This window comes from Sturnira hondurensis, unplaced genomic scaffold (genome assembly GCF_014824575.4).
Source record: "Sturnira hondurensis isolate 20B ecotype Veracruz unplaced genomic scaffold, ASM1482457v3 Scaffold0002597, whole genome shotgun sequence".
Lineage (NCBI taxonomy): Eukaryota > Metazoa > Chordata > Mammalia > Chiroptera > Phyllostomidae > Sturnira > Sturnira hondurensis.
In genome coordinates, this window is record NW_028075228.1 from 4358093 (window position 1) to 4379870 (window position 21778).

The 21778-nt window shown below is 56.8% G+C and overlaps 1 protein-coding gene and 1 long non-coding RNA gene across 4 annotated transcripts in view; one reads left to right on the forward strand and one right to left on the reverse strand.

The window, feature by feature from the left end:
* GSE1 (Gse1 coiled-coil protein) overlaps positions 1 to 16313 on the reverse strand; it is a 412599-nt gene extending 396286 nt beyond the window's left edge. For 2 of the 3 annotated variants that reach the window (XM_037040252.1, XM_037040250.1), the window contains exon 1: positions 13916 to 16312. In XM_037040252.1, coding sequence (XP_036896147.1) covers positions 13916 to 16228 — 2313 coding nt within the window. In that variant the 5' untranslated portion in view covers positions 16229 to 16312. Of the gene's footprint in view, positions 1 to 13915 lie in introns of all 3 variants that reach the window. The other variant, XM_037040251.1, reaches the window with a different exon arrangement.
* A 319-nt stretch (positions 16314 to 16632) lies between these two features.
* LOC118983004 (uncharacterized) lies at positions 16633 to 20974 on the forward strand. The gene is made up of 3 exons (XR_005065628.1): positions 16633 to 16904; positions 20130 to 20376; positions 20871 to 20974. It is a non-coding gene; the product is annotated as an uncharacterized LOC118983004 (long non-coding RNA).
* Positions 20975 to 21778: the final 804 nt, after the last annotated feature.

The window sequence follows — 21778 nt, forward strand, 5'->3', positions numbered from 1 at the left end:
CCTCCTTGGCTCCTCTCATCCAACTAATGGGGTCTAGATTCCTGGGGTTGCAAGGTCTGCAGGTCACCTCTCCAGAATGCTGAGGATGGGAAAGGAAACGAAATGGCAAGTTGCAAAAGTAGTTTAAGAGCCAACGTTTTAGTGAGTCCACACGACACCACGTACCAAGCCCTGGGACATACACACTACAGTAATTCCCACACACAGATGAGGCCGTACAGACAGACAGACGGACAGGCAGGCAGTCAGGTGGCACATTCCCGCTGACTGCCACCAGATGCCAACTTGATTTTTCACAGGCCCAGAAGTCCTATGCGGAACCATCCACCTGAATGCCCCCTGGTCTCTTAGACAAGCGTGGAGCCTAGAGAAGGGATAAGGGAGCCCAGATCCCAGGTGTCCTGGGCCACGTCCAGGTTTCCCATCCCCCACACTGCCTCTGCTTGGATAAGCCAAGGCTCATGGGAGATTAACCAGGAGCTCCTGCTATGTGACACAGATGGCCCTGATGGGGGGGGGTGTTCATGGGTAGGGCTTTCTGATGTCGATGGGCCCAGGGCATGTTAATTCCAGGGCCTGTGAGGCCAGACTGTGAGCAGGGCCTCGGATTCTTCACACTCTCCCTCCCTCCTCTGCCTCCAGGAACCAGGGCCATCACCTCTGGGGCCTGGACTGCTTGCCAGGCTTTCCACTTCGGCCCCTCTCTGTCCCTCTGAGGGAGGTCCTGAGATCGCCCCTGGGTATGGCGAGGAGCCTGCAGCTCAGGGAGACGAAGTAACATGTGAGGACCACACGGGTGGCAGGGGTGGTGACGAGGCCTGACTTCAGAATGCTGTGGTTTGGCCAACCCATCTGCACGTCAAGAGCACACAGCATGACCCCCCCGGAGCCTTGCTCTCCCAGTCCGTACCAAAGGGGTGACACAGGGCTTACATCACCCTGTCGTGCAGATGGCTGGGAGAGTCTGACCGAACTAAGCGGAGAAGCACTCTGTAACAGGGGAATCTGGGAAGCGAGGGCTCGATGTCCCCATTTCTCCCTCCCCAGAACAGGAAGGCTCCCATGGTTGTAGGGTTCTCAGTGCAGCAGCAGGTTCCCTGGCCGTCCTGGGGCCTCAGTCCGGCTACAGGGGCCCTCAGCAGGGTGGTGGGGAAGTGTGGGGCACTGCCTGGCCCTGCTCCTGCCTCTCCGACCAGCCAGGGCCCCAGGGCCACGCAGCTGCCAGCATCTCCTGACACCTAGTTCCGCCCCATTAAGGCTCCAGTGCCACTGTAGCCAGAATCACGAGGGATCGGTCACACCCCTTGGGGCTCAGAGTCCTCGGCACCAGGATGCCACAGAGCCAGACTGTCAGCTGGGTTGCTCCTCGCTGCCCTGCCCCAGCCTGGGGGTGACAGAGGCAAGAGGCATCTCCAAGGTAACTGTTTCCCAATGTCACCGAGTGTGGCCGTGTCATGGTATCAGCCCCAACCACACCCTGACCCAGGCTCAGGGGCACCGACTTGTTGAGTCACTGGAAAGTCATCCCAAGGGGCCCAGTGGGAATATTGGGTGCTAACCTCCCTCGCTCCGTCAGAGTCTTATTCACAGAGTCGGGAAGATAACGTCCTGCACACACGTCCCTACCACTCCCTCATCACCGTCGCCGTCACCGATATCACATTTCAAGCATTCCATTGACTTGAACAACCAGACTTCCTGCACGCCGGTTTAGCCTCTGAAACTGGGATGAATTGTACCAGGGGTGGAGGGTTGGTTTCTCGGGCAGCATTTTTCTTGCCTAGTGATACATAAAACAATGATATTCTTTACAATGGACGGTGTCTAGAGATAAATGCAGGCATTGACACCCACTACCTGGCAGGATCGTGGCCCTTCACTGGGTGTGCCCCTCTCCTTTCTCGTTCTGCAGCTTCCAGCACGCAGCAGGGGCTCAGCGGAACTCCTCGATGAACCAACCCGTCGTAATTGCTTATGGCCCCTGCTTACGGCTCATGGTGAAGAGGGCCCCTCTCTGACACTTCCCCCCACAAATGTCTCCTAGGCAACGTCCCCACCCAGGCCCCCTGCAGAGCCCCAGATTTCCCAGAACGCTCCATGGAGACAGAAGCAGTTCTCCCCTGGGACCTGGGAGCCTGCCGAGATGACTGGAACCACCTGGCAGGCCGCCTGCGTCAGTGTGGGGCCCCCAGGAGCTCCAGGCCAGGGCCCAGCCGGGTGAAGCCACCAGGAAGCGGATCTGGCACAAGCTCCGAAAGGCCTACAGAGGGAAGCTCGCAGCGGGGACAGTCTCCTGCCACCTGGAGAAATTCCTTCTATGTGTGAGACCCGGGAAGATCCACCCAATATGCCTGGAACAACCTCCTCCAACAGGGTGGGGCGGGCCAGAAGCTCCCGAGCCCTTTGGCAAGAAATTTCCAGAGGGTGTTCCAAGCGCACTCAGCTGGGCTCCCGCAGGCTGCAGGCCAGATGCTGGGCTCCTGTGGGGGTCCTCTCGGCTGAGGGTGGGCTGGGACACAGCTCTGGCTGCCTGACAATCACGACATCAAAATGTAGGTGCCCAGAAACTTGCCAGGAAGGGGCTTCTCCCAGAACCGCCACCCCAAAGCAGCTGGTGGGGTGGAGCTACGCAACAAGCGGGACTCCTGCCTCTGACACCAACAGCTGTGTGGCCTTGGGCCAGTCACTTTCCCTCTCTGAACCTCAGAGGCCTTGATTTTCAGATGGGGAAGTTCAGATCAAACAGGCTTCAAGATGCTGCCAGAGAGAGGACACATCACTGTGACGAGGGGGCCAGTCTGTCAGGAGGACCAAGCACCCATAACGGACAGGGGCTCCCAGAGTCAGGAAGCGAGAACTGACCACATTAAAGCGAGGAAGAGTAGGTGATTTGAACCACTTCCCTCAGAGAACGTGTGTGCATGAGTGTGCGCAAGGGGGAGGATGTAAGGTGCGTGTGAGTGTGTGCAATAAGAGGAGGTGGATACAGGAGTGAAGGTGTGTACACGTGTTTGAGAGAGAAGGTGAGTATGTCTGAGGGGGATGCCTATGCACAAAGGGGAGGGGGGAGGGGGACCCAATAATCCGCTGTCCCTCCAACTCAGACAGCCTCCATCAAGTCCATCTCCTCTGCCTGCCCTCCTTGGGACCTGCCCGGAAGCCAGTCCTTAGGCCCCAGAGGACTAAAAGGCCCTGCTCATCACTGTCACCTGGCGAGTGACAGGTAACAGATAAGCATGGACCATGGTCCGTTAATGGGAGGGAATCACCAACCATACCTTGTGGGAGCTCTTAAAACCAGGGTCCCCCCCCCTGCATTTTGCAAAGGAAAGAAAACGCAGAGTTTCAGAAAGAGAAGGAAGGAGAGGGAGGAGGAGGATCAGGCCACCAGCCAAGCCTCCTGCTCACACAGAGCCTCAGAATGTGGGAGGGGAGCCCACTGGGGGGTGGTCAACACGCCACCACCCCAGCCCAGGGCAGACTGAGAGCAGTGAGTCAAGGGGCCATTTCTCATGCTAAGTTGGGGACATGCAGGTCTACTAGCAACCCCTCAGCTCCCACACCAGGGGGGGAAATGTGGACTTTTGTTTCTGGAATGGATGTCCACCACCTCCAACCCCAGCATGTCTGGACCTCTGCAGGGGCCCTGTGCGCCCTGTCCCTACTAGACTGACTCTTGGTGTCCCTGGCCCTCAGCCTTCAGTGCAGACAGCCCTGCCCAAGAGCCCACGGCCCTGTGAAGCCAGCACAAAGCCGTGATCTGCACTTTCTAGGCCTCCCTTGTCCGGCAGCCCCTGGATACCACATAACCATACAAAAGAAAGGCCCTCTGAAAGGGAACAGGGTATTCAGCCACTCAAAGGGATCAGGGTTAGAGAGCTGGCACCACAGATGAGGGAAGGCCGCACTCTCAGGCTCCTCCAGCCTCCCTGGACACAGACTGGACGCCATGCTGTGCACTGGACCCTTCAGAGCCCCCCTGGCCTGGCCCCACTGTGTCCGGGGCCTGAAAGACCACTCCTGCCTCCCACCTGCCTCCATCCTTCCATGGCGGGCGTTGGAACCCACACAAGCCTTAATCCCCGTCTTCGAACCCCCTCGTCTGGAAGCCAGGAGACAGGTTAACAGGCCTGAGAAGGCTTATAAAACATTGCGGCAGCGCGTCAACACTCTGACCCCTCCTGGGGCCCCTTTCTGGGAGCTGGTGCCGGAGACCAATGCAGCCTCCTTGTGCGGCTAAACCAGGTGGGGCAAGACGAAGCCAGGCTCTTGCCGGCCCCCCATCATCTCCCATATATGCCGCTTAACCCCAGGCAGCGGGACAGCCAAGGCCCTGGCATTAGACCACCCTGTTCTCGTACATCCCAGCTCTACCATTCACTGTCAGTAACTCGATCCAAAACTCTCAGGTTCATTACTCTTGGCCTCCTCATCTGAAAAATGGGACTGATGCCGCCTGCTCACAGGGCGGCTCAGACCACTCTCCAAGGTCGGAGGAGGAATGGGCAAGGGGAGCTGGCATCTCACTCACGGTCACCTCACCAGTGACAAGATCCGTGGGCATCCTGGTGCTGGTGGGTAGTCAGTGGGCAGCTGTGGGAAGGTCAGGAGGGGCAGGCAGGACCCACAGGGCAGAGGGAAGCTGAGCCTGACACGTGGCTCATCTCTCACCTGCTCTACGTTTTGCATCATTAAGCATATACTGTTTTTAGAGGTGAACTATAATACAATCTGAAAACACCTTTAAACATTGAAAAGGTTCCTGGAGTATAATCCACGGATGGGCAACACCCCCGCAGCACATCAGCGGTAAAATGGGACGCCTTTAACGTGGCGTTAGTGGCATATAAATTCTTCAAGGGGAGGCCTTTCTTTGCAGTCCCTACTTCTTTAAATCCTACCCATTTGCAGCAACCCAATCGGTTCCCCCTCTAGGCAGCCTTCCCTGACTCCCAGCCCTCCCCAGGCCACTAACGCTGGCTGCCAGCTAGCCCAGGCTGGGCCCTCAGCCCTCAGCCCTCACCCCCACCGCACCACATATGCCACAGTCTGCTGTCCCTGGGAAAGCCTCTGTCTCCCACACGGCCAGATCCTGGCATTGCATCTGGGAGGAGTGTGGGTGCTGGAGCCAAATAGCCTGACTGAATCCCAGCTCCGGTACTTCCCAGCTGTGTGACTTTGGGCTAGTGGCCTTCCTTCTCTGTTCCTTAATTTCCATACCTATAAAATAGGAAAGCCCACCTTAAAGGACAGTTACACGCGACAACATGGGCAAAGCTCTCCGGAGAGTGGCTGGCACAGAAGGGTCGCTTTCGATGCTGTCTGCTAGTACCATCTTCATCATCCTCTAAGAGCTCACCGTGTCTTTATCAGGACTGGGTGGCAGCTACCACCTAAATGCCCTCCCTTGTCACCAGCTCTGACCCATAAACAACACTAAGTGATGGGCAGGACACATGGTTGTGGTGGGCTCTGCTCTTTGAGGGGATCTCCCTGAGAGCCTGGATGACTCCTCTCCCATTTCACTCTGGTCCCGCAGCCCACCAGGAGGAAACGGCAGACCAGAGAGGTGGCTGCCCCTGCCCAGGGTCCTGGCTCTGCTGAGCTAAATACCAGCTGGGACCTTTGTGCCATTTATTCAAGGTTGCTGGCACCTCGGGAAGGAAATCCAATCTAGTCATTGATTTCATACAGGATTCCAAACCAAACAGGCTGGACAGCAGGAAACCAAAGCAAGAGGCTGGGGCAGTCAGTGCCAAGGCAGGAAGCCTGAGAGCCACTGGTCCCCTGACCCCAGGGGCCCCTCCCTGCTCCAGCCCCCTCCTGCCAACAGGTGCAAAAAGATGAGGTGGTTAGAGCCTGACAGCTGTGCAGGAACCAAGGGCCTCGGCTACTAGTCCGTCACCTGCTCCCATTTTACCAAGGGGCCATGGGAGCAAGCCAGGTGGAGAGTCTGTCTTGCCCAAGGCCACTCGCTGTGAATGCAGGGGCCAGAACCCACAGCTTTTGGTTCCCAGGGCCACGGCTGGAGCAAGTCAGAGCCTCGAGAGCAAATCTTCACACAGCTCCCCTCATCCCAGGGAGGAGCCCGCCAACTCCTACCTTCAGGCACAAACCTAATGCCTGGAGATCGGCAGCAGGAGCTGTGACTCCGGTCTCCACAGCGACAGAATGGGGCCGCACAGGGCCACAGATGGGACCTTCTTAGACCTACACCATGGTTTCTGCACAGGAAAGCAGAACTCTGAGGGTTAGGCAGGGAGTTGCCCCACGACCCAGCAATTCCACTCGGGGTGGCTACCCAAGGGAAATAAAAGCACGCGCGCACACAGACACCCGCATACACGTGTTCACAGCAACACTACTCACGACGGCCAAGAGGCGGAAACAGCCTGGTGTCCACCGACGGAGGGGCGGACAGACCACCTGCAGTCTGCCCATGCAGTACTCTTATTCAGCCATACGAAGGAGTAAAACACGGAGACACGCCACAACATGGGTGAACCGCAGGAATGCTGAGTGAGAGCAGCCAGACACAAAAGACTCATGTTGTACGACTGCATTTACACGAGGCGTCCGGAACAGGCACATCCGCAGGGACAGGAGGAGATTCTTAGTGGGCAGAGGGATGCGGGGTGGCTGGCTGCTCATGGCACAAAGGTGCTTTGGGGGTGATGGAATGTTCTAGAATTAGAGAGTGGCAACCACTGCACAACTCTGTGAATGTACTAAAAATCGCTGAGTTATATACTTTAAAAGGATGGATTTTTTTATGGTGTGTGCATGTTATTTCAATTTAAAAACAAAAACAGTATCTTCTCAGCATCAGCCCACAGTCCTCCTGCTACTGAGGCCCCACCTGAGGGGCCCCCACTGTTTTCGAGGCCCCCTGAGGCCCCCGCCCAGACCCTCCTCTCTGCTCATGTGGCAGCCCCCCCACCCATGACTCCCAGCCACTCACGACCACTGTCGCAGTCCCTCCCTGCACCCGGTCTGGCTTGCTCACTGCTGGGTCCTGATGCCCAGCACGGTACCTGGGACACAGCAAGCACCCAACAAAGACAGATCAAGTGCATGAACAGAGTCCTTTCAGTGACGGCCACGCCTTCGAGATAGAAAGTCCCCAACTCCGGGGCTGTGTTTCCCTCTACCAGCAGCTGTCACCCCAGTGCTGGGATCTTCTGGAAGCTTTAAAATACCAGTGCCACCAGTGCCACCCCTCACAGGTTCTGACTGTGGTAGGGTCCAGCCACTGGCATTTTTTCCCATCATCACAGCCTGGTCATTGGTATTCCGAAATGCAGATTGATTCAAGTGGAATTACATGCACATCCAGGGATTCCAAATGCCGCCAACCCGTCCTGCCCCATCCTTCTTCCCATTGTGAGCGGAACTATTTAAGGTTTTTCAACAGTTACACTCCCCACATACAGGCCTTTGCACATGCTCTCTTGCCAGAGAGAGTATGACTCCCATGCAGACCTGGTAGAGCCTGTTCAGTCTTCAGGACTCAGCTTAGACATCACCTCTTCCAGGAAGTCTTCCCTGAACATACCCACTTCTCAACCTCCTGTGGGCTCCCAGCAAACCCCAGCAGGGAACACACTGCACAGCTACAGCCAGGTCCCTTCACCCCGATTCCCTGCCAGCGCCTGAGGGCAGAGGCTGCCTGATTCCACACTGTCGTTGGAGTGCCAGGTGTTCACAGAGCGCCTGGTGGACGGTAGGCACCCATGCAAACATTTGTTGAGCTAATGGTAGAATGCGTGCTTATGCTTCTCCAGGGCAGCCCAGGGTACCAGAATTTCTTCCAAAACTTACACACATAATTAGCTGGTGTTACTGAAAACATAAACCAGCCGAAGTGGCATTAGGTGGTGGGCCTGTTGGTCCTCCAGATGTAGCGTTGTCTGAAAAATAATCTGAAAGGTTTTTCTGACCCAACATGTTATCATCTTCCATAGAACAGAGTATTAGGGTGGTTCAGGGCCCCAATATCACACAGGGCATTTAAAACCTAGACTCATGAAATAGGAAGAGAGTGGACAAAGGGCACAAACTTCCTGCTCATGAGATTAATAAGTGTGGGGCCCTGTCTGGTGTGGCTCAGTGGATTGAGCACGGGCCTGCGAACCAAAGGGTTGCTGGTTCGATTCCCAGTCAGGACACATGCCTGGGTTGCAGGCCAGGTCCCCAGTAGGGGGCATGCAAGAGGCAACCACACATTGATGTTTCTCTCCCTCTTCCTCCCATCCTTCCCCTCTGTCTAAAAATAAATAAATTAAACATTAAGAAAAAAAAAGGTTAACAAGTGTGGGGATCTAAATTACGGCATGGTGATTATAGCTAATACTACTGGATCCTGTCCTTGAATGCTGCCAAGACCTTACATGTTCTCCCCACAAACAGGAAGGGTAGCTGTGTGAGCTAATGCTATGGTGCTAATCACTTTGCAACACATAAATGTATCAAATCAACACGTTATACACCTTAAGCTTAAAATAAAATGTTGTATGTCAGTTATATTTCAATAAAGCTGGGGAAAATAAAAACAAAATAAAGCAAACAGAGACCACGAGAAGTCATTCTCCTGCTCCTAACTCCACAGCAGAGACTGCCAATAAGTCACCAGATAGTTTCCCAGAAAGTCCAGGCACAGCCTCAGCATCCTTCTTAACAGTGCCACCAAGCAGTTGGGCTTCCCGTGGGTGATACAAACTGCCTGGGACCCCTGAAGACCAGACCTTTCATTCTGGCCGATGGGGAAACTGAGCGGAGGCCTCCCAGTAAGAAAAAGCTCCTTCCACAACTGTCTCCATAAGCTCCCTCTTGGAGCTACGTGGAGGTCGGAAGCCGAGTTCTGCTGGAAGGCAAAAGTACCCTCTCTCCCCAGTGACACATGGCCCTAGGACAGAAGACGGACCTAAATTCCAGACGTGGGTGCTTCCCCAGCTGAGAAAAGTGTAAACAAGGCAGAGATGCCCAGAACCTACAAAACCCCGGAAAAACACTCAAGGATGAGATCCAGGGAGAGCTAACCAGAGAAGAGGCCAGAAAGCTTTGCAGACTCCAGCCCTGCCCCTCCCCTTCCCTGCTTCCAAGGAAGGCTGAGTTTTGAAGACCTTTGGTCTCCACTTCCTCTTTCCCCCTTGTCTCCAATCGCCTCCAGGTTTCAGACAAGGCCAGTCTGGAAAGTTTACACCTCCAAGCAGATGGCTCCCAACCCGTCAAGCAAAGCACAGAACTTCCCCTGGAGGAGGCAGCTGGAGTTCGAGAAAGGCCTAAAGCCCAGTTACTTCCCAGTTGCTTCCAGGGAGAGGGTGTCAGCGTCGACCCAGCAGAGCAGCCCAGAAAGCACCCCGATCTGATCAGTCACCTTGCCTAGGTGCCCTACTGGCCTGCACCCGGGCAGGAGGGGCTGCCAGGCCCTCCCCAAAGAGCAGGGAGCCGTGTGGGCGCAGATAGCCAGGAAACACGGGAAACAGATGTGCGTGCCGGGCCTGACAGGCGAGTGATGACAGACGCTCTCTGCAGGCCTCAGATGTCAGCGCTGAGAAAAGAAAGGCACCGCGGCAGCAACACCTGTTCTGGGCTCGGAGGCCGCACTGCGGGGCTCGGCTAGGCGCCCCCACGGTGAGGGGCCAGGGTGCGGTTAGGTAAACAGCTGCACGCTCCATTACCCAGAACGCTCTCCAGACGGAGCTGGAAGAGAGAAGGGCAGCCTGCCCGCCAACTGGCTTGCAAGGAAAGCAAATCAATCATGCAGCCGACCCATCTTGGACGGAGGAGGCCTCTCCCAGCAGCAGCGGTAGGAGGTCCAGGCTGAAATCTGAACACCTGAGCAATGCAGAGGAGAGCAAAGACAAAGGGCATGGCTTGTCTGCAGGTCGGATAAACAGGACAGAGAGCCGGCCAGCAGGGGCTTCTAGTCCATGCAAATAACCCCTGCCTCTCAGCTGCTCTGCGGTGGGGGAGGCACATCAGAGAAAATGACCCGTCCCCTCTCTGGGCACAGCCACTTTCACAACTGGGGCCCCAGAGAGGACAGAAAGGCAGGACATAGGTGAGGCTGGGCCACAGACTACAGAGCTGTACTGCTAGGTCCAGTACCGGCCTTGTTGTTACTAGCTAGGTGACCTTGGGCAAATTACTTGACCTCTCGGGACTCGCTTTTTCCTCTACAAAGTGGGCATAGTGGCACCTCCCTACATAGGGCTGTGGTGAGGACTCAGTAAATGTGGGTACAGGTGAAGCATGTGGCCCAGCCTGCAATGTGGAAAACATCCTGCACAGGCACTATTATCATTATTATGTCCCCAGTGGCATCTTCGGCAGCCTAGCCAGCTGTGCCCCAACTTTGATGACAGGGACAACCATTGCCCACCCTCAGTAGAAAGGTGGGGGCCAGGGTCAGTGACATCAGGGGCTGACGGTGACAGTAAGAGACCCAACAGAGCATCTAGTACCTCAGGGAGGGAGAAAGGAAGGGACGTCATGAACTTCCAGAAGATTATCATCTCCACTGCAACTGAGGCTCAGAGAGGGCATGAGTCTCACCCAAGGTCACACAGCAGCTCCCAGCAGGGTGAAAATTAAAGCCAGGTCTGTCTAGAAGCCAACCTAGGGTCTTTCTGAGGCTTGCAGAGTTTTGTGTGTGCTGGGGATCCCCCTCAGGGAAGAGGTTCTAGGACCCTGATGGGGTGCACTGCAGCCCCGCCAAAACCCAGCCTTGACACAGCTACTCAAGCAGTCAGCTCAGAACCCAGTGACCAAAGCAGGGTGCTCTCCACGGGGCACAGAGTCCAGCTGGAGAGAAAAGCCACAAACACATCCAGAGGACACTGGTGACACTTTTTCTTCCTTTTCTTCCTTCCCTGTCCTTTCTTCCTTCCTCCCTTGCTTCTCTCGTTCAGTGTTTTCTTTCATACTATTTAAAGTTGAGTCACTAATGAAGAAATGCTTAACAGGAAATAGCTGAGGCATTATAGGAGGTGGTATAGCTGAGGTTCTGGAACATGCCGTCCCAGCTAAGTGGTTTCCCTGCGGCCACCCTCCAAAGCCCCAGCCACTCCCACTCAAATTCTCAAACCACAGGCCAAAGAGAAATACAGAAAGTGTGCAGGAGAACCGAGGACTCGGGAGCTGGCAGAGGAAACGAGTGTGGAGGCCCCTGCATCCTCCCGGGCGGCTCAGCTGCTCCTTTGCCCTGGCAGTTCCTACCCGCAGTCCCTTCGGGCCACTCCCAGCTCCCGCAAACGAGCGCTCTCAGTCCCCGTGCTCACGCAGCTTGGCAGCTTGGCAGCTTGGCGCTGGGCTCATCCTCCTCCTGCTTTGTTTACAGCTCTGCGGGGAGCTGACCCTTTGTCGCCCTGACACTGAAGGTCCGATCTTGCCACCAGATTCTCAGTGTTTGGACCAGCACCTGGCTCAGCCCAGGCTCTCCATAAACACTTGCTAGATGAATGGGAGAGAGGGGTGGGGAGGGAGGGAAGGCAGAGGCTGCGTTTCTGGCATCTACTGACAGTCCGTTGGGGGCCCTCCCAGGTGGGGTCTCTGCTTCTCTTTCCCTCTGTCCAGTCGAGCCTGAGACTACCCTGCTGCCCTCACCACAAGCAGACCCGATGGCCTCACCACCCACCTGGCTGGCTGCCACTGCCAGGCCCGGTGGGTCCCTTCCTGGCCTGTGCCCAGCCTTCTTGTAAGAACTTTTTATTGCTCTCCCTAAACCCCACTTCCTTTCCCTGTCTTCAAGGCTGCTGGTTACTCCAACCTCACTCCCCCTTAATCGGGCTCCCATCATACCCACAGGTATGCCTGCGCACCCAAGGCTGCGTGGCTCCTCCTTACCTCTGTACCTTTTCTCCTGTTCTATCCACTCCATCCCATGAACAGGACTCAGGGGTCAGAAGACCTGGGTTCAAACTCCCTCAGCCATCTACTGGCTGTGTGATAGCTACCAAGGTCACCTGAATTTTCTGAGTCTTGACTTACTCATCTGTAAACAGGGAATCATAGGGCTGCACAGGGCCACGGCGAAGAGCAAAAACAAACAAACAAAAAGCTTGCTCTAGAGATGGTGTAAAAGTTAGTCTGACGTTCAGCCTTCCCCAACTCGTGCTGACCCCTTCTGGACAGACACCAGGCCTCCACCTCCCCAGCTGGTCTGCGAACTGGGGTTGCCTTTGTGTCTCGGCGCTCCTACCAGTCGCGGCCCACAGTTGGCTTCTCATCAACCCTGATGAGTGAGCAAATCAACAGGAGACAGCTCAGCACCGTTGGGACATTCTGCACAAGACAGGCTGCCTAAGAGGCCCCATGGATGGCACTGTGACTACCCCACAACACGCCGCCGTCATAGGGCCTAAAACCCGCACCCAGCCTGCAAACCCGAAGCCTTAGGTCAGAGCACCCGCATCCTAGAAACGGCCGCCCAACACGCTGGGCAGACGGGAGGATCCCACTGGGATCCAAGCACTTGACTTCCTGGGAGTGTTTAAATCCCCCAATTCATTTAATTCTTGCCATGACCCTACAAGGCGGGTGATCCAGATTTCCACTCCTTGACCAAGGAAACGAGCTCAGCAAGGGTAGTAAACAGACTGGCAGGCACGTGGTTTCCGAGAGAAAGGACATGATTGGAAGGCCAGTCTGCCCTACTCCAAAGCCAGGCTCTTCTCCCAGGGATAGCCCTCTAGAAACTGCAACTGTTCAGATTTCCAGCAGCAGGTGCCACACAGACCTGCCACCCTCCGCAAATGGGAGGCGACATGCTCCTCATTTAAAATGAGAGGACATCACACCAAGGCCCCTGAAGGAAGCTCTAAAGTCCAAAACGATATCAGTGGAGAAGGAACCCTGGACAGAGCATGAGACAGGGACCATCACATGAGTGGAGGTGGGCAAGTCCGGGCAGGACCCACTTTATGGGTGCCGCCGCCACCACCACCCATGAGCGGGACACCACCACCCACATAGGGGGCGGGACCGGAACCTTTCAAACAGATGGAATGACCATGCCTAACAGGCCAGAGACCACCTTCCCCATTCCCACGTCCTGCCGGCCCCTCACCAGCGGCTGCTGCTACAGGAGTCTGATTGAAACAAGCCAGTCTGTCTGTGGTGGGAATAAGGACTCAAGGATTCATGGCTTTGATAGCCAGCACGGTGATCACAGCTCACAGATGCCTACTTTGGACCCACCAGTTTCTGCTTCGGCCTTTGCAAAGCCGGATCCGAAATGAACTGAGCCCTGTCTGGCTCCTCCTGGGCAGGCAGCGTGAAAGCAGGCGCCTTATAAACAGGGCAGCGCCAGGCCTCCTGCCTCCTCCTGCACAGCTGACTTGCAGAGAAGAAAGACTCCCTTCCCACAGGCGGCCCAAATCCCTGCACCTGGAAATCTTTCTATCTGCTGGTGAGCAACCAGAGTCACAAAAGAAAAGTGTGAACTCGGGTGGAAAACTCTGGAAAAGCTAAGCCACCAGGGAGCTAGAGAGAAGAGGAACTTCCACCTCTGATGTGTTTGAAACCCGGTAAGTGCAGAGACCTCGCAGTGACCTGCGTGGCTGGACTAATTACCAATGTTATCAGGCGGATGACAGACATGCCCCGAACTTCCTCTGTTTGATAGATTCTGCTGCAAACACACTCAAGTTCAGGCCCGTGCCTGCTGTTTCCAGCAGTGCCCTATTCTTCCACAAGACCACTCCTGGCCTGCAACTCCTCTGACCCACTGCACACCTCTGAGCCCAGCCACGCCAGTACACCCACCAAGCGCCAGGGTGGTGACTCGGGGAGGGCACCTCCTGCTGGAACACACCACAAAGAATCAGTGCAAACTCCTCCTGGCAGAGGAACAGAAAACATCTCTTCTTTCCCTGCACAAACTTCAGAGGATGAGATGAGAACTGCTGCTTACCTTTATTGCCGATGCCACTGGGGAGCTCCAGCCCATGGGTCCCTGGCGGGTCAACCCTTGGCCAGCACACACCAGGGTCCCACACTCCACGCAGGCACCAATGATCAGCTGCCGCCCGTCGTCCACCAAAAGGCTGTGGCTCGCTCGCAGGGTGTAGAGAAACAAGGGCAGCCGGGCCACCCGCACAGCCTTCAGCCCCAGACACCGCTTCCTCTCCTGCTGGCAGAAGAAGCACACAAACGTATCCACTTGGTACTGCCGAGACCAGGCGCTGACAGCGTGGTGGGCGTTGCGTGCCTCATGCTGCAGCCACTGGCCTAGCAGGTCATGGTGGCAGAGAACGCAGGTGGCCACCAGGCCGGTGGAGTCAGCAGGCCTGGCACGAGGGGCAGGTGGGTAAACTGTGAGGAAGGGGAAGAAGGGTTCCTTCTCGCCCAAGCGACTGGAGGGGTTCACGTTGAGCTGGAACTCCTTCCCAGGGCCCAGCTCAGCCCCACAGATGTAGCAGATGGACACGGCACTGCCCTGGGCCAATGCGGGCGGCTCGGTGAGAGCAGGGTCTGAGGCAGGAAAGGCCTGGTGGTACCTCCCCAGGAAGCCCTGCACAGAGGTGATCAGCTCCTCATTCTGGCAGGCCCGGTACAGGGCCCAGATGTCCTCCAGGACACTGAAGCACTTGGGGCAGCTACGGACCTCACAGCGTTTGTTGGGGCCTCGTGCATTGGGAGGGCAGGGCAGGAGGCTGAGGAAGGGGAAATGCATGGTGCTCCTGGCATTGCCGTTGAGGATCCTGGAGGCCACTGCCCGGGCGTCTGGGGTGCAGTCCTCCCCACAGAGGTAGCAGGCCTCTGGCAGGGTCCCCGGGGGTGGGCCCTCTTCCCTGGGGAGCCTCCTGCCCTTGGAGGCCATGCCGGGGGCGTGGCTGTTCAGAGGCACCACGTACAGTCGCTGCAGGACAGGCACGCTGGCCAGCTCGAAGCTCTGCCACTGCTGCATGAGAGAGGAGAAGCAGCAGGGGCACACCAGGGTGCTGCCACCCTCGCTGATGGGCTGAGCCCCGGGGGGTGGACTATGCAGCCACAGGAAGGGGAAGAAGGGGGCCTGGGCCAGCTTCTCCTGCTTCTGCACGTGGATCTGGTGCTGCGAGGCCGGTGACAGCGCCGACCCGCAAATGTAGCAGCAAAGGCCCTCTGGTGGCGCAGCCTGGCTTTCCGGAGGAACCCGGGGGACCCGGCCACCGTTTTCCTTCTCTTTGGGGCCACAGGGGCGCGGAAGAGGCTGCTCCTTTCGGTCCTCCTCCTCGCTGGTGATGTTGATGTCACTGTCTTCAGATAGGTAGTAGCCTCCACGCAACTCCCCCAGCGGCCTGCTCTCTGGAGTCTTGGTGGCCCTGCTTGAAGGGGCTCCTTTCATGCCATCCACAGGGGCCCCTTGAACTGGAGGGCCTTGCCAAGGGTCCTGAATGCCTCTCAGGACACTGGCCCGGGCCTCAGGGACCCAGTACCTCCCAATGCCCTTCCGCCTGCGCCTAATACCCGTCTTGGGCTCCCCGTCCACGTGCAGCTTCGAAGGGTCCCCCTCCTCCTCCACGTGACCCCGCGCGGCGGTCTCGGTGCTCTGTCCCGGAGGGGGTCCCGGTACCGGCCTCCACTCCTGGCAGCGACCCCCACGAGGCCCAGGCCCCGGAGTGGCCCGCGCCGCTGGTGCCCCGTCCTGGTGGGGACTGACAGCGTCACGCGTGACAGGGTCGGGCTCTGAGAGGGGGTCGGTGTCCGACAGCTCCGACAACTCCGAGTCTCGAGGCTCTTCCACAGCGGCTCGGGAACCGGGGCCGCCGCCGTCCTCGTCGTGGTCGTCGTCGCCGGCCGCACCGCCCAGCGCGTAGGCGACGTTCCACTCGCGGGGGGCCCCAGCGCCCCCGCGGCGCCCGCCCGCGCCCGCGTCGCACTGGTGGGGCCGCTTAAGCCAGTACATGCGCTTGTCCACCGGCGTGCGGGCGCGCTCGAAGGCGGCCCACTGCTCGCCCAAGAAGCAGCGGCACACGGCGCACACCAGCACGCAGCCGTCGGCCGGGGACAGCTCGCGCGCGCCGGGCGCCGGCTCTTGCTGCTGCAGGAAGGGGAAGAAGGGCTGCGCCGGGGTCCCCGCGCCCGCCGCCGCCGCTGGCTGCTTCACCTGCAGCTTCAGCTCCTTGCCGCGCCCGATCCCGCCGCCGCAGATGAAGCAGGAGAGCGGCGCGCCGCCGCCGCCCGCTGCCCGCTCGCCCACGGCGGCCATCAGCCGCTGTTTGCGGGAGACCGGCCGCCCGCTCATGGCCGCCCCGCGCCGCCCTCAGCGCCCGCCCGCGCCGCCACCGCCGCGCCCAACTTGGAGCATGTGTGCGCGCCGCAAAGTTTGGCGGCGGGCGGCCGGCGCGGGCGCGGGAGCTCCGCCGCTCGCAGGGGCGCTCCCCCGCCCCCGGCCCGCCCAGCCCCCGGCGGCGCCGCGCCCAGCGCGCCCGGAACGCAGCGGCGGCGGCGGCGGGCCCCGGGTGGCTGGAGCGGCAGCCGCATGTGCGAGCTCGGCGCCTGCCAAAGCGTTGGGTCATTTAATTGGGGAGGAGGGAGGCGGGGCGGCGGGCGGCGCGGTGGGAGGAGGAGGGAGGAGGAGGGAGCAGGGCGGGCGGGAGGGAGCAGGCGGGCGGGGAATCCCTCCCTCTCGTGCCCTCCCCTCGTCCTCCCCCTTCTCCCCCCTTTCTCTGCTGTCTCCCCCTCCCCCTGCTGTCCCCCCTCCCCGGCGTCCCAAACTGCGCACAATAGCGCGCCGGCTCGTCTATCTATTTTGTGTCCAGCCGGGAGCCGCGAACGATGATTCATTGCCCCAATTAGGGGCTCTCTCCAGAGCGCCTGGCTCGAGCCGTCTGAAGGGTCTCCTCAGGGGACCGCGGAAACCCATCAGCGGCTACAGCTGGTCTTTAAGTAAAGGTCAAGCAGGACGCAGGAGGAGCCAGGTAAGGATGTGGCGGGCGTCCCCTGAGACCAAGGAGCCAGCGGAGGAGCTCTCGGGAGGGGCAGCCTCAGTCCAGCAGCCAATTTCTTTCAGGGTGCTACGGCCCCTCCTCTCTAAAGGGGACTCAGTAAGGACCTTTTGCAGCCCTCAGCAGCCCAGAGCTGGGGGCAACTTGCAGGGCCCACTGTTCTGATTTTGGAGACAGGGAAGAGGAGCTGCCCCTGCCTCCCAGAACACGATAGTGAATGCACCATCCTGGTGACAGAATCCTCTGCCTACCCCACTCCATACCACTGGCCAGGGGCAGAAAGGGTGCTGTGTGTTCCAGGGCAAATGACTCGACAACTCTAGGGCTGCTCTTCCTCTTGTTAAACAGGAGCTCTGACAGGAGAGTCACTGTTTTCATATATTTATTGTGTATGTGAATAGATGCGTTGTATTCCTTTAATACACACAGGGAAACCTTGCCTAGGGTGCTTTTCTAAAGCACTTGCCAAGGTGCTTTTCTAAACACTTTAGATACATCAGCTCCTCCCAGTAACTTTGGGTTAAGTGTGTTGAGGACCCCATTTTATGGATGACAAAGAGGAGGTACTGAGAGTTAAGTTACTCTTCAGGAGTGGTGGAGCTGGGATTTGGGCCCTGTGCTGCAGCTTCTGGTCCCCACCAGCCTTCTGCTGATGGAGCCTGTCTGTGGCAGGGAGCATGGCAAGGACCCCTCGGTGCTCCCTGCTGTTCTGACTCACACTGGGTGGCCTTTGCACATCTCGGTCTTCCTCGGCCTCACGTTTCCCATCTGTGAAATGCCACCCCTTCCAGTCTCAAAATTCTATGAGTCTCTGATTTCCAAGCAGGTGACAGCTGTCCCAACCTGCCAGCTGGAGCCCAGAGTGAGCCTGGGGACAAAGGTGCCATGTGGGCCCCTCTGCCCTCTGGGGCACTGACATGTAAATAAAACTAGGCTTCCTCTGGCGCAGAGGAGGACCATGCATTATAAATAAATGGAACAAGAGGAAACGGCCACCTCTTTGGAAACCCTGGTGGTCACAGTCCAGGGGTCACAGTCCGGGGATGAACAGGAAAATAATCATCACCATCACCAGAAACACAAAACTCAGGCTCTGACCCAGGCCCATACAAAAGCTGTGTCAGCCAAGCTGTCCCGAAGGAATGTTGGGGGCAGGGCAAGGGGTTTCCCTGCTTCTGGAATTTTTAGTACCTGGTGAGAGGAGGTATGGTTAGAAACACTTTGAAGTTAATGGTGTCTTAGCACAAGTATCAAGCCCCACACAGATCAAGAGGTTGCTGGTAAAACAATGCCAGCTTAGGCAAGGCAGGTTTACTGTGGGGTTACTGGTGGGTTCCTTAAGGCTTGGCGCCCTTTCATTTCAACGCTGTTCCTTTCACTTGAAATGCCTTTCCAGGCTCTCTTTTCCAAACCAGCTCCTCCTCTTATCTTTATGGTCTTGGCTGTACTATCTCCCCAGAGAGATTTTCCTGTCTTCTCCATTTCAAGTAGGTCCCTGCTGTTATTCTCTGACTCAGCTCATTGGCATAGGAATTTGCTGTTGATTTTATTTATTTTTTTGTTGACTTTTCCCTGTCTGGCTCCCCAGGAGCCTGGGTGCTCCCTCCCTCAGGCAGGAATCAGGTCTGTCTTGCTCACCGTTTGTCCTGTCCCATCTCTCTCTAGCTCAGTGAGCCATGGGCAAACCTCTTAGCTCCCTAAACCTCAGTTTTCTGCCCTGTACAGTGGGCTTTTGATCCTCACCATTTTTATGTGTATGGATCAAATTAGGCAGAGAGTGCGGTGCTCTGGGCATGGGCCTGGCACGCTGTAGGTGACAGTGTGTGTGTGTTGACTCTTCCTGGTTCTCTCCAGTGGTTGAGGAGGTTCTGCTACTGCCTGTCTGCAGCCTGAGGGGAAGGAGCACTGGGATGGGGTCGCACCCGCAGTCTGAAGGAGGAGGGCCACAGATGTCAACAGGGTAGAGAGAGGGAGGTAGAGCTTCCTTGGCTAAACTGAATTCATCCGGGAGAAGTTCCTGAGTGTGTGCCACATGTGTGGAAAATGTGTGTATGCACGTGCTGGTATTTGCATGTACTCGTGTGTGTGTGTGCATGCACACATGTGCTGGTGTATATGCATGTGCATGCAGTCAGATGTATGCATGTGTGTATGTATGAATGCTGGTGTGTGTGTGTATACAAGCATTCGAGTGTGTGTGTTTGTGTGTGCATGCACATGTGTTTGTGCATGTGCATGTGCATGCATATGAAGTGGGCCAGGAGTGGGAGGAGAGAAGCTTCTGGCTGGATGTTTTTATTTCCCCGAATGAGTCCCTGCCTTACCTCTCAGGAGCCAGGAGCAGGCAGGCCCAGATCGGGGGAGGAAGGCAGGTGATGATGGTTTGTCATTTGTGGGTAGATAGCATTTGGGTGGGGCCACTGGCATGGACTGACATCATAGTTCTGTCATCTACTTGCTGTGAGGCCTTTACCTCGCTACTTGGCCTCGCCAAGCCTCAGTTTCCCCATGTGTAAAGCAGGGATAACAGAACAACATACCCCATAGCACTGGGAGTGGGGTGAGGAGACAGTCCAGGTGAAGCACGCTCTGTACACGGAAGTGACGGTGGCTTGGCACACCGGGGACGTGTGCTTCACAGGTGCAAACTCACCAAATCTTTACAAGGAGCTCATGAGGTAGGTTCTGTTCTGTCCCCAGTTTACAGGTGAGGAGACAGAGGCACAGAGAAGTGAAGGCCCAAGGCCATGCAGCTTGGTGGTGGCCCCCGGCAGCATGTACCCATGACTTCTTGGCTTCGTTTGGCGTTAACATTAGGTTTGTCCTAAGTCTGAGATGCCAGCTTGTTTGGGCAGGAGGAGCCCACAAAGTCTCTTCCTCCCTCTTGTCACATGTGTCCCCCGTTTCGCAGGTAAGGAAATGAGGCCCTGACAGGTTTGTGTCTAGTCACAAAACAGGCCAAGTGTGCTAGAAGGTGAGAAATGTCAGGGCTGCTTTGTATTGATGTCACATGCCAAAGTAGACTCTAAGTACCAATTTCTAAGGGAAAGCGATGAGCCACCATACTGTCCCAGAGCCGCAGCCTCCAGACCCCAGCCGAGCCATCTCCTCGCTTCCCTGTGAACCTCACCAACCTCCCTGCAGCTCCCCCGAGACCATGCAGTGTACCACCCCAGCTCTCTCCACCTCTCTTCCTAGCATGCAAGCATAGTGGACTTGAAAAGCCACGCCAGATGTTCATAGGCAGACCCAGTGCTGGGAACCCGGAGGAAACACACCCCTCCCACCCACCCCCTGGTTCTGTAGGGGACCAGAAACCATCAGTGTGGAGCATCTGGGCACATCTCAGACTTGTGGCTTCCTGCAGGGTTGGCTCAGAAGCTTCAGGAATTTGCCCTCACTCTGCTGGGAAAGTTAGCTTCCAGGATTCGAGCATTTAGCACAGGTGATTTTATGTATTTTCCTGTGGGACTGCCCCTTCCCACTTCTCTTGTTCTGTCCCACAGAGCCTCAAGGCCAGGGACTCAGCCGGGGCCCAATCCATGCCTGACCCTGGGATGCCATGCTGTATCCCAGACCTCACCATGCCTTCCAAATTCCAGAACAGCCTGCTGCCTCCCGCTGCCCTATCCTCTAGTCTCTTACCCTTTCCCAGTACCAGCAATCCAGATCAGAGTCTCTCATGTGCCCCAGCTTCTCTGGACCCCAAAGTCCCACTTACCTTCTCACTGGGGCCTTTGCCCATTTCCTCCTCCCTCTACACTGCACATGCACCTCTGCCGTCCCTCCCGGGACCCATTTACCTGCCTAGGCTGGCCCATCCTTCCTCTTAGATGCTACGTGGGCCGTGTGTTTGGCCTCTTGCTCGCTGGGGACCAGAAAAACAAAATTTGTCCTCTGACTGCCCTGTTTTTTCTTTCTTTCGTTTTCCCCCCTAAGAATGAAGCAAGCACTTCCCCACTCTCCTCAGAAAGAGCTTCAAATATAGCAGGCCGCCGGCAAAAGAAGTATGTTCCTCTCGGAGGAAGGAGTGCAATCATTAATAATAAAGAAAAACAAAACCTAGGATTTACGGAGGCCTTGGGTTTATAAACCATTTCACACCTATTGGGTCGTGTGACACAGTGAAGCAGGAATCAAATCGGCATCTCTGCACGGGAGGAGAGGAAACGGCGGCTGAAGGGCACTGTCCTGGGGCCCAGCGAAGCTCCCAGCTGCCCTAGCGGGAGAAATTCCCTTTTGTATGTGTAACTGTGCTAACTTGCTCACATGAACATTAAAAAAGATTTGTGTTCTGTGACCCTATCTTAGCATCCCTTCTTTTTTCAAATACAGTAGCCTTGGAGAGGGGACGCCACGAACCACTCTCCAGATCGGGGTCTGGAGGTGAGCTAGGCAGAGGCATTTGGTAAGCTGCATAGTGCTTTCTTAGGGGGGAAAAACACACTGCTTGCATTGCACAGTTAAGGATCGGAGCATGGCACACAGATTTGAAGAGCAGGATTGGGTCCCCTAAAGCTTTGCCTGGCTCCTGTTAACCTTGAAAAAGAATCTGGAAGCAAACAGCCCAGCCTCTTGCTCTGGGAGACACCACTGCCCCAACCTCCTCCACCTCAAAATCCCAGGCTATGGCCATGAACTTCAGGGCCTCGTAAAACCTCTTTGATAAATGATCGCCTGGGTGGACCTGCACCAGGGATGATGGGACAAACACTCCACATAAATCTTGAGTGTGCTCAAAGGCTCCCTTGCTGCTGGCTTCTCAACAGACCCCTGATTTGTAGCACAAAATCCACAGCAATCATTTATGTGGTTAACTCCCAGCCTTCTGAGCCAGGGAGCTTTCT